This window comes from Odontesthes bonariensis, chromosome 9 (assembly GCF_027942865.1).
Source record: "Odontesthes bonariensis isolate fOdoBon6 chromosome 9, fOdoBon6.hap1, whole genome shotgun sequence".
NCBI lineage: Eukaryota > Metazoa > Chordata > Actinopteri > Atheriniformes > Atherinopsidae > Odontesthes > Odontesthes bonariensis.
In genome coordinates this window covers 34,336,376-34,353,383 of record NC_134514.1, presented here as the reverse complement: position 1 = coordinate 34,353,383, position 17,008 = coordinate 34,336,376, and the positions used below count along the sequence as shown (strand labels likewise).

General features: G+C 41.2%; 1 protein-coding gene across 8 annotated transcripts in view; it reads right to left on the bottom strand.

Annotated features, from left to right (window-relative positions):
- The window catches only part of LOC142388626 (chloride channel protein 2-like), a 203,466-nt gene that overhangs the window by 21,588 nt on the left and 164,870 nt on the right, over window positions 1-17,008 (bottom strand). For 7 of the 8 annotated variants that reach the window (XM_075474102.1, XM_075474099.1, XM_075474101.1 and 4 more), the window contains 5 exons: window positions 10,967-11,100; window positions 4,633-4,823; window positions 2,376-2,487; window positions 748-809; window positions 214-288 (listed from right to left, as the gene is read on the bottom strand). In XM_075474102.1, coding sequence (XP_075330217.1) covers window positions 214-288; window positions 748-809; window positions 2,376-2,487; window positions 4,633-4,823; window positions 10,967-11,100 — 574 coding nt within the window. The remainder of the gene's footprint in view (window positions 1-213; window positions 289-747; window positions 810-2,375; window positions 2,488-4,632; window positions 4,824-10,966; window positions 11,101-17,008) is intronic. The other variant, XM_075474106.1, reaches the window with a different exon arrangement.

Genomic DNA, 17,008 nt, shown 5'->3' with positions numbered 1-17,008 from the left:
TAGAGGCAGTGGAAGGTCAGAGGTCAGGTTACAGGTTGAACAAGAGGGGTGTGTTTTTGGCACGATGGCACAGACGGGCTTTAGCTGAGCCTGGCCCAGGTCACAGTCCATCGGCTTTTGGGATTAGCCCTGAAATGGAATGGTCGATTGGCTGATGAACCTGTAGCAGAGCGGACTCCAGGCATTTGGGTCGCCCGGATTGGTGGCTCTTACCACAACAGATATCCGAACTCGTTTGGACGGCCTCCTGAGCTCAGGAGACACGGGGCTCTCCACATTGTTGTTTTTCTTCCAGGGTGACCAGAGACAAGCATACAGAGTTAACAACCGTACAGTCACTTTGACTTTGAAAATAAAGAAATAATTGAAAATTATTTGAAAAAAAAAAAAAAAAAGAAAAAAAAAAACTTCACTGCAGTGCTGCGGCAAAATAAATCTTAAATGCTATTATGATGAAACAAGCCATTAGCAGCGTGGTGCAGGTGGGAAGTGCTGCAGGAAGCAAGGCTGAGACAAAGGGAGGTTTTATTTTCTGCTGCTGGAGATACTGAGCGAGTGTGTTCTGTACACATGAGAGTGTGTGTTCCTGTTTGAGTGGGAGGTCCTGTACTGTAGAGCGTGAAGGACTATATGTGAGAGATAGCATAGGACTGTGTGGGTGCACCGAATGTGTGAACGACAGACGAGTGTGTGCGCGTGAGAAGGTGCTGCTGCCGTTGGTTATATTCGAGGACATGTTGCTCTCACCTCCAGGCCTTCCACGTCTGGACTGGCGCAGAACAAGTTCTTCAACGCAATGCCTGATGGGCCTGCAACAGAAACGGACAGATTAAAAACCTATTGGTTCGAACTGAGCAGAGCTCACAATGAAGGTGTGATTTCATTTTGTGAAATTTCGGTTTGAATAGAAACAGATTTGTAAAATAAATAAATAAATAAAAATGAGGAGCCGCCCTGTTTTATGTCATTGCAAAATTAGTGGCTTTGAGATTTGAACTGTTATTTGGAAAAAAAAACAAGACAAGTGGAATGGTCAAATAGTCTAAATAATGGTGTCCTATGGTTTTTTTAACCTTATTGGGAAACATCTTAACCTAAAACATCAAACATCACTGACACTCAGCTATGATGTTGCTCAGCAGCACTGAAACTACAGCTGTTAAACTATAGTGTTCAACCCAATACATTCTTATCACTACCTTCTATTGAGCTACATTAAATCAAGCAGGAGTTTTTTTTGGAAACGGGTTAATTATTTGCTCATTTTTTAACAATTATACAACTGAATGATGGGCATAAAAAAAAATGAACCCATCCAACTTCTTCTTTTTGTAATGTAATGTGCTTGTTTTTAAGGTACAGTGGTAAAGCAAAACCAAACTGGACCCAAAGCTCCAGAGAGCTCATGTCATAGAATTATTTTTTCTCCAAAACTACCAAACCACGTGGTCACAGAGCAACTTCACAGTCAATAGCTCAAAGATGCTCAAATAGTTCAAAGATGTTTAACATTCTTTATCCTCTAAAAGACAACTCAAACACATCAAGTCAAGTGAACACGTAAAACTACCATTGTAGGCGATTTCAGCAGGACTCTGCAGTCTAAAAGGAAATCCCTATGTAGCTCCTACACAGACCTCTGTAAGACTTTTTATTTGGTACTGCGATGAATCTCAAAGGATGATTCTTACAAAGGTGACTAATCTCCCCTCCCATCTCTGTGTTAGCACTTTCAAAATCGTGATGACAATTTAGACTGTGGAATAAGGGCATGTGCCAGCTACTCTAACCCCCAGCACTAAGGAGCACTTCCTTCAGGTTGCAAACTCCTCTAATGTAGTATCATCAAAAAATCAAAATGGAAACTTGACCAAGGTGGTATTTTAAGAAGCTAAACATGCTATTATTAACATATGGAAATAATGAGTCAACATGTTGGCACACTGAGGCTGTGCTGAGCCCAAGAACAGCTTCAAAAAGCTGTTTGAATGGTCACTGGTGCTCAGACTTGTTTTTGACTGAATTCTATTTATACTGAAATCTTCATAGAACCTGCTCTGGCATCAACCACACTTAATAATTCATTAGAGTCGTTATACTTTGGAATTTTACAGTGATCATTTGAAAATGGTGATTTGAGAAATGGCAAAAAAGCCGGTCGTGTTGAAATGGAGCAAAATTGGGTCCTAAAATAGCTCTGACATCATCTGAGGAGCAGAGGGAGAGAGAGGTGCTACAGTATCGGTGAGTTAAGAGACAAAGGGGCCATTACCTACGCTCCTCATAGAACTATTCAATTTCCTTTTCCTCTGTGTGGCCTGATGTGTTGTTTAAAAACTGTTGTCTGTGTGCCGTTTTGCAGGTGCATTTCTTACTGGTGGGAAGTTCAGTGGGTCTCTCCACCACAGAGGATCTCTTCAGTGCAGGTTTGAGGGGTTTCTGAGGTACTGGACGGGTGGGACTGAAGGAGGACTCTTCAGTAGAGATCTGTACACGCATACAGACACACAAAAGACACAGCTCTAAAACTCTCAGTCCTGCTTTGGAGACCTTCTCTCCGACATTCGACTCAATAGACAAATGGTTGTACTTTCTGCGGTGCGATGAGGTGGAGACGAAACAAAAGGTGGAAGGAGATGAAACGAGGAAATGAGTTGAAATGGGCACGACTGTCGGTTTTGATGTTAAATGTGTGATTCAATTCATTGAAAGTTCAGTAAAGTTGACTATTTGCAAATGTATTAACTTTCCCCACTGGGTTGACCTCAGCTTTTCAATCTAATGTTGAACTGCAATGTAGTAACAGCAGTGCATCTGTCTTTTCAAGCTGAATGAATCTTTATATTCCATCGTTTGCAAGTGAATTGGAAGATAAAAGTGTTTCTCACAACGTTTCCATTAAAGGGACACTGTGTAATTTCTTCCCCCATCTAGTGGTGCAATTTTATTTTGCAAAGTCGAATGAATTTGCTCTTTAGCGCCTTGCGTTTTCAAATGTGCGTTGAACTACGGCAGGCGGTATGTGTCAAGATTCAAGAAGCTCACGTTGCCTTTTCAATTCTCTTTTTCGCTTTTTTGGTGAAGAGGATCCCTTCTCCTGTGGCGTGGCATAACTATGGTCTTCCATTGCGAACAAAAGTGCAGGTCGTTCAGGCTGGTTTATACCAGAGAATGTCTAATGGCGTAGACTGGCTCTGTTTATACCTGCGTGCAAACGTGACGTCAAAATGGGGAAAAGGTGATAGAGCTTGCCCGCTCTATGTAGATACAGACAAGTTATTCTTCCCTCAGGAGGATAATTGAGATTTTTGACAGAGATAATTTTATACCAATGAGGACTAATTTATGAATGAATATATTAATTTGAGCTAATAAATGACTTAATATATTACATAGTGTCCCTTTAAGTAGACCATAGTGATGCCACTATGCCCTACAGAGTAATCACAAATAGAATTCTACTTTTTTTAACCCATTAAGTCCTGAGATGTTCCACAAACATGGAAGCAGGTAAACCCCCATGTTTAGTTGAGTGGGTCAGGTCTTGATGGGCTGAAGGAAAATGTTTTAAAATGCTGTTCCACCGGTTTTGTGGGAGAGCAGGGCCTTGACGCTGCTCGAACCATATATTGTTTGAACAGTCCGAGACTGGCGCCACATCTTTGCCATTATCTAGACAGAGTTCATCCTGACCTCAAACAATATATGGTCGAGGCCCTGCTCCCTCACAGTTTCTGCTGTGTCATCATATAGATACTAAATAGAATGACACTATAAGCTTATCTATTAAATTACTAGCCTTTCAAAGCTTGACACAAACAGTAGGACAAGGAGTGAGAAAGCATGAGGTCAGAGAAGTGAGGAAAGATGATGTAAATGAGCATGGTGCACCAACACACTCCTTCTTCCCATTTCCTTGCCTCGGGGTGTTTTACTCAGCCATTCACTACGAAGTGATGAAAGAGAATTAAAGGAGGAAGAAAAATGGATACACTGATAGTTTAGCTGGATTTAATTTAGAGATCTACATTAAACCTGGCTTAGAACACACAAACTGCCTCATACATATCCCTGTTTTTGATGGTTTAATAAGGGATTTTGTCGTAAAAAAACTGCCTTCACAAATTTTGTTTCACATGAAACAGAAAAGTAACTCCAAAGCAAGTTTGGGGTAATGAAGTTTCAAAGATAATCCATCCATTCATCCATTTTCTATACCAAGTGGGTGGGGGTGGCTTGTGCCTATCTCAGCTGTCTTTAGTGTACACCCTGAATAGATCCCAGTCCATCACGGGACCACAAAGAGGCCAACAAGACATACAACCATGCACGCTCACACTCACTCTTAGGGACAATATAGTCACCAGTAAACCTTTTGGACAGTGGGAGGAAGTACCCGGAGAGAACCCACTCACACAAACTGCTCCTTTTTTCCTTCTCTATATTCCTTCAGTGAAAAGTTTATTTCAAGATTAGCATCTTAAAATTTCATGGAATTTTTCAAACTACAGAAGATCTACATCTTTAACAGCTTGACTCAAACATTTCAGCTCTTTGACCCTCACAGGCCCACTTTCTGCTAATGATCAGGTATACATCCCTTCGATCTGTCCACTTCTCACAACTTCTCACCTGGAAACGGACCTCCTGGCTCGCCCGCGGGCCGGCATCCTCGCTCCCCGCATTTGACACCACAGACAGGCGTTTCTTCTCTGCGGCCGCTCGCTCCCTGATGTACTCCAGCCGCTTGGGGCGACCAAGTTGCTGGGAGAGCAGTGACTGGAGCTGGGCACGCTCGATGGAGCCCAAAAGGATCATCGACTCTGGGACAGGATACACAGACAGAGGGGAGAGGTTAGACGTAGAGAAAAAAAAACCAAGAGAATAAATCAGGTACGAGGAAGTTCTGTGGAGGAATGCTGAGCAAGCGAAGGAAAAATACAAGAAATGAACAGAGTGAGTGGAGGAGTGGGTGAGTAGAGTACAGGGGATTCCAAACACACATAGTAGTGTTGCAGAGAGCTCAGCTGAGCTGCATAACAAGAGGCCCAGATGCTGAAAATGTGCGTGCTTGCTTAAAGTAATTGCCTGTGTGACAGTACCTGCTAATTAGGCATTTGGTTAAATGCCGCAGCTAATTGTTCCTGCACAACTGCAAAGCTGCAACAGTGTTGGAATACCTCATTTGTACAGATTTATTAAGTTGTGGTCAGAATGGGTCTCCTATGTACAACAGTCACGGCCAGATTTCATGGAGTTAACAAATTGATAGATTTGGTTTTTGTGGTGGCGTTTTGTCTTTTTGTTTGTTTTATTTATTTTTTAATTCTTGGGATTCATTTGCTTTGTTTCAGTTTTTCTCATAATCTGATACACAGCTCTACTGTCTAAGGAAAAGGTTGCTCGGTCTCCGGTTTATTTTATTTAATATTTTACTTAATTGTTTAAAGAAACCCAGATGTTTTCAAAAGAAAAGAAAATGAAAAAAAAAAAAAAAAAAGAATACCTCATTTGCAGCTCAGTGAGGTGGCCACTGCTATCAGCAAGCCGTTTGTCAGTCAGTCAACAACTCATAATGACACCGCACCAAGGTCAGAGAAATTTGTGTTGTTTACTGAATGAAGGGGACACTTAGTCCAACAAGATCAAAGAAGGACATCCCTGACACATCAGACTACCGTCAACTCCTCAGATAAATATGCAGCTTTTCAAGCCGTTGTCCAAAACTCTACAGCGAGTTTTTCTGAAATACTGCTGTGTGCTATAATTGGAAACAAGAGTGACATGAACTCAGCTGTAGGACAAGACATTTGACTCGGTGAGCTTTTCATTCATAACACACAGAGCTGGAAGAGTGATTGTGAGGTTGCTCCTCACATTACACTGTTTTTGATCCAGTGTCAATATGACTAAGGGACAGATTTACAAGATATTTAAAGTGTTTTGTCGCAGTGCAGAAAGAGCATCAGTTCTGTGGGTCTAACTATGAACACACCATCACCAGCTATATTCAATAAAGACCAAAGCAGTCTGTCAGAGGCAGCAAAAGTAGTTCCAAACAAGAGAATCTGTAGACAATAAGGAACTAAACACAGGTGCAGCGGTTTTCTCCTACAGAAATGTTTAGTTGTTGAGCCTATTTCAGCTGGGTTATCTTATTAAAAAAGAAAATAAACTCACTTTAACACAAGTTTCAAAAGACTTACTTATTGACTAACTCAGTTTATATTGCACTTCATAAGCAGAGGTGCAACACAAAGTGCACGGAATAAAAACATAGAAAAGACTAAAAGACTAACAACTCATAAAAGCAACTTGTCAAATTTCAACATGAATAACAATAAAAGCAAAGTTTATAAAGTATATAAAAGTCCAAACTAAAAACCTAAGAATAAACACAAAAGACCAGCAAGTCAAATGGAAGCTCTTTAAAGAGGTATGTTTCAAAGTTAGTCTTAAAAGGACAGAGGGCATCTGTGACCCATACACAAACCTGCGGCTGGTTCCACAGGCGAGAAGCATGAAAACTCAAGGCTCTGCCGCCCCCAAGTTTCTCAGGATAACGTTGTAACAGGAGGCTCCTGGTTTTGGTAACATTCACCAAATAAAGGAGGACTGCTCTATAGAGGTGTTTGCGCATCAGACTTAAAAGACAGCTCCTGATAAAGAATTACTCTTAAGCTCCTCAAAGCCAAGGTAATGCCATCCAGAGTAACTATATGATTGGAAAGTATCTCCCTGTCCATGGGTTGTTCAGGAGTGAGATCATAATAAGGTTTTTAAAGCCTGATGTCATGTAATGTAACAAGTATAAGAAAAACCTATACCTATGAACCAGCTGTTAACACAAGTTACTCTCTGTAATAGGCTGCAATTTCACAAAATTAAGGAATGTAAACCTGAATGCTTGAACCTTCACTGCTTCAAAAAGATGGCTAGAACTGTGCATCGACTCGTCTTTTCAGCGAGCAGCTGAATGTCTCTCTTTTTGCTTGTCTCTTTAATCTTTTATCTTTCAAAAGAAAAGAGCATTAATTAATAATTAATTTGTCTTTTTTTTGTTTGTCTGTTTTTTTTTTCTTCCATCAAAAATGGTAATGAAGACTGACTATTTTCCAGAGTATTTGTATCAAGTTTGAAATGAAAATTTTGGGGCAACTCCAGGGTCTCCAGAACAGTCCCCAGCACGGAGCCAGCCTTCTTTATCAGTCTCTTTGAGTCTCTGGCTCTGATGCTGCTGCTCCAACAGCTGCAGCAAAGCAGTTTACACTCTCCACCAGAAGATATATAACATCTTGGTGCAGACATCGAAGGACCTAAACTTCCTCAAGAAGTACAGTCTGTTCTGTTCTTTCTTGTAGGCACCCTAAGTGTTGCATTTACAGTTCGGTCCGTTTGTCCAATCTGGTCAAATAGACTCCCAGATATCTGTAGTCCATCATCTTTGTTTTGTTCACATTCTAAATAACGTGACTGTTCCAACACCATGTCACAAAGTGATTGACCAATTCCCTGTCCTAAGTCTCTTATCCGTCACTGCTATACCCAACAACCGCTGAGTCACCCAAGTATTCCTGTAGATGACAGGACTCTGAGGCTCTGTTTACATTAATTAATTTCACCATTTCTTCGTGTCGGCGTCTTGCAAACTATTTACATTTACACACAAACGGGGATCGGCTGATTCGCTAGTCACATGACTAATCAGCCATCACATCACATGATCGCCCTTGCTTTATTATTTATTCTTCGGCGACAACAACTTGGTCCACAAAATTGTCCCACCATGCGCTGCTTCTTCCCGGTCTAACCCAAAAGCGGCGCTCCATGTACGGCTTGCGTTGCTGCAGTGGCTGGGTTCTCATCATAAAAGCTTGTTGAATCTGGTGCCTCCTTGCCACCTATTGTTGTGCACAGCGTACTACCAGCAGTAGGACATGGAGCAGGCTCCCATGCTGATCGTGGTTGTCCATGATTTCCATATTCTTCTCGATGACACGAATAGAAAGGAAGTGTGTAACTGAAGTGAAGCACGCCTGTTTGTTTTTAGTTTCCCAGCACTCAAGTCACATGACCAACGATACCAGCCTAGCGAATCAGGGAGGAGTACGTCCGCAGTAGCTAGAGCTCAGCACTGCGGATCCTCGTTTCTCCCCGTTTACAACTGCTAAAATCAGCATCGTATGCGAATGCTTACGTGGGCTCCGGCGTCTTTGAATCCTTCCACCTATGAAGTCGTATTCCAGTATTTTAATGTAAATGGACAGTGCATCCGCGATAGAAACGATATAGAAACAGATTAGTATAAATGGCACCTGAGTTGTACTAGAAGTCTGAGGTGTGCAGAGTGAAGAGAAACAGTGAGAGTACAGTCTGCTGTGGGGCTCCTGTGCTGCCGGCCACCTTCTCAGACACACAAGCCTTTAGTTTCACAAACTGTGGTCCGTTTGTCAGGTAGTCAATAACCCAGGCATTTGTGGAAGCATAAACCTGTATTTTCTGCTGCTTCTTACATAACAGAGATGCTTTAAAAGCACTGGGGAAAATCAAACAGGATCCACACTGCACTGCCTGCTTTGTCCAGGTGAGAGTGGGCTCACATACAGTTCTTGAGAACAAATTTTCAGAATGTATGGATGAACAAATTTGTTCTCAAGTCCTTCTTGCACAGTTGCACAGTGTTGATCTAATCTGAACCAACTGAAATACATATTCAGCTCACCGACTGTCCAGTCTTCCATCAGTCTGATCCCCTTTCACCTTAAAGCCTGTGATCCCCTTTCACCCCTGATCACACATCTCTCACATTATTTTGTTGGAGCTTTCTTTCTGTAAACCTCCTTGCTCTCTGTTTTCTTCTTTTTCAACATTTTTTGAACAGTCCTCAAAAACTCCCCATCTCCCTCCTGAAGGCTTTCTTTTTCATTCAATAGCTTTTTCAGGTCACTGGTGATCCAGGGTTTGTTTGTTTGTTTGTTTGTTTGTAAGGAAGCTCCTTACAGTCCTTATGGGACTAATACTCTCCACACATAAGTTAATGTAATCTGTCACACACTCAGTCATGGCATTGATATCATCTCCGTGTGTCTCACAGAAAGCATTCCAGTCTGTGGACTCAAAGCATCCCCACAGATATTATTCTACATCCTGAGACCATTTTTTTTAAATTTGAACTGTGACAGATTGCCATGGAACATTGGATATATATAGTAGGAGTTGAAGATAACCAGATTGTTGTCCGATTTTTCAAATGCTGGATGGGAAGAGGAGCTATGCATCTTTTACATTTACATACAATAAATCCAACTTTTTATTTTCTCTGGTGGAGCAGTTGACAAACCGTTGAAAGGTTGGAAGTTTAGTAAAGAGGAAAACGTGGTGGAAATCTCCAGAGATCACCTGGCAACAACTGAGCTGATGACATCACAGTCAGTTTAAGCTGCGGTGCAGGATAAGATATGCACTGCTACCCAAATAACACTGGTGAACTCGCTTCATAGATAATATGGACAGAAACTCACAGCTAAAAGTACAATGTCTTTGGCTCAATTCCTCTTCTTCGCAGTGTCCAGCATAATGCCATCTGTGCTTTTCCATGACATGAGAGGTATAGTATGGTATGGCTTGGATTTTTCTGGTTTTCGATTATGTAAATGTAAATGTATTTTATTTATACAGCCCTTTACAGACAATCCTTACGATGTACCAAAGTGCTTTACAGCAGGTAATAAATAAAGAGAAGAATAAGTAAAAACAAATAAAAACAATAAAAGAACAGTGAAAGCAATAGAATACAACAAAATCAAATAAGATAAAATAAGATAAAAGTGTCATCATATTACTGGGTATTAAAAGCAATCCTAAATAAGTAGGTTTTTAGCCTAGATTTGAAGAGGCCCAGGTCAGAAATAAGACGCAGCTCAATGGGGAGCTTATTCCAGAGCCTGGGGGCAGCGACACAAAAGGCTCGGTCACCCCAGGGTTTGTATTCTGACCTGGGCACTTCCAGCAAAAATTGATTTGTTGACCTCAGAGCTCTACCAGGACTGTTAAAAGCTCAAATAAATATGATGGGGCGAGGCCGGTAAGAGCTTTAAAAACAAATATAAGTAGAAACAGGTATCCGAGGCTAGCCAGTCGAGCTGATACTATAGGGTTACTTGGAAAATGAATGGTCAGAATGAATCCTAACCTGTGAGTGTCTGCATCTCTCTACAGCAGTGCACACACACACACACACACACACACACACACACACACACTGCATGAAGTTCAAAACATAAATCATGGACATCTTATTATTTATTTGTACTTACAGATTGAATACTGTATGTGTGACTTATGAATACCCAAGGATTTTTATTGACCACGAGTATGGATTTCAGCTTGGATTCGACTGCATCTTTCAACATGACATTTGTTGTGATTTGGTGTTATGTAAATAAAACTGAAGCAAAGTTTTTGTTTCTCTGCTGACCGGAGCTGAGATCCATAGCACCCAGTCGTTATCACTCCTAAAAGATATTCAAATCCTTCTGACCCAGAAGCATGTTCCAAACTCATTCAGTGCAATAACTAATCTATTCTTTCACTGGTATGTAGGGATGAGAATTTATAAGATTTTACTGAAACCAATGCCATTATCGATGCTACGCTACGTTATTTATTCCTGACTCAACTCATCAACTCAATGATGACACAAGTATATCACACATGTATTCAGCATCTGGACAGCTGCTTACTATCTGAAATCACAACTAAAAAAACACTGAACTTGGAGAGTGTCTTTGTCAAATCCATTCAGATAATGTGACTATAATATCAAGCTGATAAAATTATCAACAAGCAACTTAACAATTCCAAATTATTTTAGCCAGGTCCAGTCATGTGTGGTCTCTTGTACAGAAAGGTTAGTGATTAGCAACAGTTTGCTGTCCTCTGTGTGGTGTGTGTCTTTTTGTCTCACCGGCTGATTCCACCAGTGCCAGAGACTTGAGGTTGGCTGTCAGCAGGACGTTATGCAGGTCTCGATAGCAGCAGTTAAGCGTGATGTACCGCACATCCCGTACCATAATGTCCTCCACACGAATGTTATACTTCCTAGGTGACATAGGAGAGAAGACAAAAGTGAATGAAATGAGCAAGTGACAGCGGTTATTGTCAAGAGGTCATGGAGATGAGGTGATACAGGTGACTAAGATGGTGGTGCTGGATAATAAACTGGAGTGGTCTGCCAGCATAGAAGCAGTGTACGGGAGGGGCTGGAGCCTCTTCTTCCTGAGACGGCTCAGGTCCTTCAATGTCTGCGGTGATATGATGTGCATATTTTATCACACTATCATTGAGAGTGCACTGTTCTATGCTGTTGTCTGCTGGGGGAGTTGCATTACAGACAAAAGCTGTAGGCGCCTGGACAAACTGGTGAAAAAGGCTGGTTCTGTTGTAGGCAGAAGGCTGGACCCTCTCAGTGCTGTGGTGAAGCAACGGATGAGTAGGAAATTAGATTCTGTTTTGGAGAACAATAAACATCCTCTCCACAGCATCCTGACAGGACAGAGGAGCAGCTGCAGTGAGAGACTCATCTCTCTGCACTGCAGGACTGAGAGGTTCAGGAGGTCCTTTGTTCCCACAGCCACAAGGCTTTTTAACAGTGACTGCTGAGTTCTTCTCAAATTGATTGATTTTTTTTTTTATTAATTTAGTCATTTATTATGATCATTTTATTATTAACTTAATTAATTACTAGTATTTTTATTAGAATTGGTATTATTATTACTGTTGTTGTTAATATACAATCATTGTAAATATATATATATTTTTTTGAGCTACTTGACTAATTTGAATTTCCCCCATTGGGGGATGAATGAAGTATTTTTCTATTCTAAAAAAACAAAAAGGCTATTCGTTTCCCTGAATGGTCCGAACATGGTGCCTTCTAAAAATTTGGACTGAGTTTTTATTTCTCTCAGTCTGCTCGGTCAGAACAACTCATAAAAATGTATAACTTCATCTCTTTGCAGATGACATTGGCAGCACATCCTTTCAGCTGACAGGTCAATCCTGTAACAAGTCACACTGTCAACACATCATCTGAATGTTGGCGTATTGACGACATGACCGTGTATACTGCAGGTGGAAGTGGGTGACATTGTGTGAGCAGTCTATGCTCAGCAGAACTGTACACCCCAGCACACCAGTCATAAACACTCACATTTCTCTTCCTGCTGGAGGTTGCCAAAACCTGCAAACGCGACAGCAGACGCTCAGTGGTTTCTGCTGCCAAGCCCCACAGCCATGCCAGGGCACACACTCCTACCAAGCCTCCACTCTTTTGTGGTGACAACTCAATACACTGACCTCATTTGAAATACAAAGGTAAATTGATGACCATCAATCTCAACTCCAATTCAATACATATAAAATCCCAAAGCTAGTCCAGGATATCGCTTAGGAAAATGAAAGCCTCCTGTAAATACAGTTTTCAACGGTAAAGCTTTGAAGAACGTAATAAATAAATCCTCTCCAGCAACAGCTTTAAAGGGTCAGATCACCTACAATATTAAATAGAAGAATATTTATCCAAAAATAACAACTTTGATCCCGGAAGATTCTGCTAAATGTTGGGTAACTCTCTGCAAGCAGAGTATTTGCTGAATCATACTCACAAAAAGACCGTCTGTGGCGCCTTTTCTCCCTCAATGCATCACTGACACCAGCTTTAATCTATCACTGTAACCACCTCTCACAAGAGGAAAGATTTCCTTTGGAAAGAATTTGCAGAAACGCAACTGGACCTTTCAAGAACACGTCGTTGGGCATAGATCTTGCTGTTGAATGTTAAAACGTTTATTTGTCAATGTCCGGATCACAATAAACAGAATTCCGTTAAGCCCATTGACAAGAAGCGGAACGATTCCTCCACCACCCAGATACTTACAGCTGTAAACAAACTGTCCAGAATAACTTCATTAACTGGATCCAACTTGAAACATCACTACGTTCTATTAGTCTGTGACAGAAAGTAAAAAAAGAAACATGGGAGCAAAAAAACCCCAAAACATTTGAATAAAACCCCACCATCCTTAGATAAAGATTCTTCTCTCCTGTGCATTGGCAACGCTGCTCTCAATTTGTCAGTTGATCTGAGAGAATAATGTATATGCAGGCCTCTGGACCGGCTACAGCAGCTGCCAAGGCAAATTTCCACTAAGATATCAAAGGTAGAAGAAGAAATCTGATCAGTTTCCTCTTAATAGAACCTTCCTGCTCTGTTACTACTGAGCAAAGCATCTGATCAGGCATCTTGCATTGTTGTGAGGTGGGGCCTCTGTGGATTGGACTTGTTTCTAAAACTGTTCCTGAACAATGTATGCAGTGAGGAAGCTAATGTGGTCTGCAATGTTTAGGTAGGTGGAGCCTATGAGAGTTTACCTGACTCCCGCCCTCTGGTATTCGCATACCATCTGGGATGAGCCCACAACCGACATGATTTCAAATGGGGCTATTTTTTCTAAAACTCGTGCATGTGATTGGATGAAGAATCTGTCCGTCATCTTGACTGACACGCCACTTCAGCCACTCCCAATGACTCAACCCGTGACGTAGCTCAGAGCTTACCTGACTCCCGCCCTCTGGAGCATGAATGGGTGGCCATAACGCGGCCATAATGCCGCCTATTCATCCAAAGTCCCACCCAGCGATTAATGATTGGCTCTCATTATTTTCTAATCGGACGAAACACATATGACTCCCAGGCTCCTCAGATGGTTGTGTGAGGAAAGGGAACGCCCCCGCGTGTAGTTGGTGAACGCAGCCAGATGACGTGAGTCAGGTTATATGAGAGTAACATCTGCATAAATATGAGGATGCGGCGAAGCAAAATTTAGAAAAAATGCCTTGCCAGATATTAATATAGATGCATTCTCAATAAAACAGAGGGAGAAAATGTGGGATAGACCTTTTATATTTGCTGTTAAGTATGAGATGCACACAGAAAACATTTGATCCGTGTGTGTGTGTGTGTGTGTGTGTGTGTGTGTGTATCTGCAAAAGCTGCAAAGAAATAAAAGATTAAAAAAGAAAAATCCAATTTTCCCTCATGTCCGTGTGGGTGAATGAACATTATATGTGTGCGTGTGTGTGTGTGTGTCAAACCAAGCGTTACACAAGTGTTCCTGCATAATATGTGTAGCAGTGTGCGTGGGTGAATGTCTGCGTGGGTGTGAGATGGATCATTTCCAGTTTGAGTGGAAAACATATTCCGTTTGGTGGGGGCCTCAGTACCCACAGAGTCTCTTTCCTCCACTACCCCACCCAAACAGTGTGAGAGAGAGTGAGGGGGAAGGAGACAGGATGAGATTTTTCTGCAGACACTCAAGTTCATGCTACACACACGGATTACAGACAGTTTCTCAATCGTCTTTATGTTTCAGCAACATTTGAATTAGGTCATTGTCTCAAGATCCTTTGACATTTCTGATGACAGATGAGCCTGCCGTGCATTATTTTTACCGTGTCCATGCGCACACAATCAAACACAAGGGACATTCTGACACTTCAGAGACCATCTATGCCTTCACATCTTTTAACATTTTGAAACCTTACGTTCATCATTACATGTAAATAATTGCGGGTTTATTAATGATTATCTGCATCTCACCTTGCAGTAACTGTGCATCCACACGTTTCCAAGCACACTTAAGGTAAAACTGGTTTATAACAACTACAGTACTATTTTTCTTGTTCGGACAATCATAAAGCATTTATATTACAATATAAATAGAGTATAAGGATATGCAGTAGAAGTTTAGGAGTTACAGTTAAACCAAATGTCCTAAACTGCTGTTTTTGGAGATAAACCAATCAGTGAGTTGCACCTGAATTGCTGGTCATTCTGTGAGGAATTCAGTCTGATACAAACTTAGAGAGGATGAAATTGTAAAGATAATGGATGGACAAAAAAGAAAAACAAAGCAGCACCACAGCTATAAAAACAGATAAATGTGGTCTATGAGAAAATGATAGACTGGAAACTCTACTGGTGCTACTGAGCTGAGACCAGTGCAGCTCCACAAAAACTGCTGTTCCCAAAGTCGGAACCACTGACGTCACTGGCTTTGGGAGCCTGAGGCCAGAATTGCTCCACTGTCTTGATGATACGTGAGCAGTCCAGTAGGTAGTGATGACACACCCACATGCTGGCTACCAAACATCAGATATGTAATGTCATGTTTGTGCTCTCAAACCTGCAGCTCGTCAATGTGCTCACCAAATGTAGTTGCAGCAGGTGTTTCTGCTTGGCGGCCTCAGGAGGCACCTTTACTTTTGTAAAAAGAATCGGTATCAGTATCGACAAAATCACCTCGAGTTTTACTTGGTATTGGATCGGAATGAAATTTGTCGAATTGCACATCACTAGTTGCTGGTACTGAATGCAGAATAAATGAGGTTGTCAGAGTAAGTTTTAAAAATGGTTGACGTTTCAGCCTGACAACACAGTAGAAGGGCCTACTGGTTTGCTGCTGCTAAAGGTGGTTCTACAAGTTGTTGGATAATGGGATGGACTGGTTTTTTTCCACACACTGCTCCTGCATTTTAATCATTTTAATGACACAGTGTAATATGTCATGTGTTGTTGTTCATCTAAGGTTGGATTTACCCGATTTCAACACCTGCTGAGGAGCAGATGATTTTCATTATCTCCTGATATGTAAAAGTTTCGTTTTAATGTGACTATTTACAGTAAATTGCTGTAAATAGTAAATGTGTTTTTTTTTTTTTTTTACCTATACGGTCTGGTAACTCTTTGGTGATGTTGCTCTGTTTTAAGAGCTCATGAGTATGATATTATCAATACTTCTAGAACTGATAGTTCAATATGTTAAAAAAAAGAAGATCGAACAGATTCCTTCTCTACCACGCACAGAAACGCTAAATCCCATGCTTGCACACAAACACACACACTGAACAGGATGCGACAAAGAGGACATAAGGTTACAGTAAATAAGTGAAAGAGAGAGAGGGGAGGAGAGTGGCAGAGTGTGGGAAGTAAAGATAAGGAAGTGATAGACAGTGATGGTTAACTGAGCTGTTAGTATGGTAAGTGAAGGACTCGTGTAGCAGACAGAAAGCAGACTGCACTCGATGGCCCCTGAAAATGATCAAGGGTGAAATACAAATTACTCTCAATATTCTAAGTTTGCAAATGAAGCATCCGAACCATCTCCACCTAACGATTTGCAGACATCCATAAAAACAATCAGTTCCAAACAATTAAAAATAAAGTGCTTCATATGGATTGTTGGAGCTCTGAGGACACCCAGCACCTGATAAATCCAGTCAGTATTGTGTGATGGTCTAAATTATTAATAAGTGTGAAGGCAATTGCAAGTCATATAATTACTGATCCAGGCACCCTCACCTTCGTTTATCTTTGACAGTGTGGGCTATTTGGAGTTCAGACACTTTATCTAAATTAAAAGCAAGCTCTAAAACCATAACAGTTCACTCAGCTTCTGTTAACCAAAACGATGAAGACTGGCCATGCATACATAGAACCGAACCTATTGTGTGACTAAATTGACAGGCAAAATGAGCAAATAAACCCCTTTACAGCGAACTAACACGTACACCTTCCAGCACAGGAAAGAAAAAAGTTTTAATCCTCAACAACGATACAGGAAGGCAAATAATAAAAAGGTGTTAGCTGGATATTGGTGAATAAAGACCATTTGCTGACGATGGCGTCAGCAAAGCTGTGCCTTTTCTCCTCCATAAATGACTTAATTCCACGTCTTGCTTCACCTCTTATATTCCACTTTACCTCTTCACCTTGCTCTAATCCAAATGCAACAGGAGCCGCATTCACCAAGTGTTCTCTCGTCTTGTTGACCACTCAAAATGCTTTACAATACAGCGAGCATATATCCCTTCCATATATGCAATAGATTTAGAAGAGTCTGTTAAGAAGGTTAAATAAACAAATCAACTGCACTACCACATCTTGAGC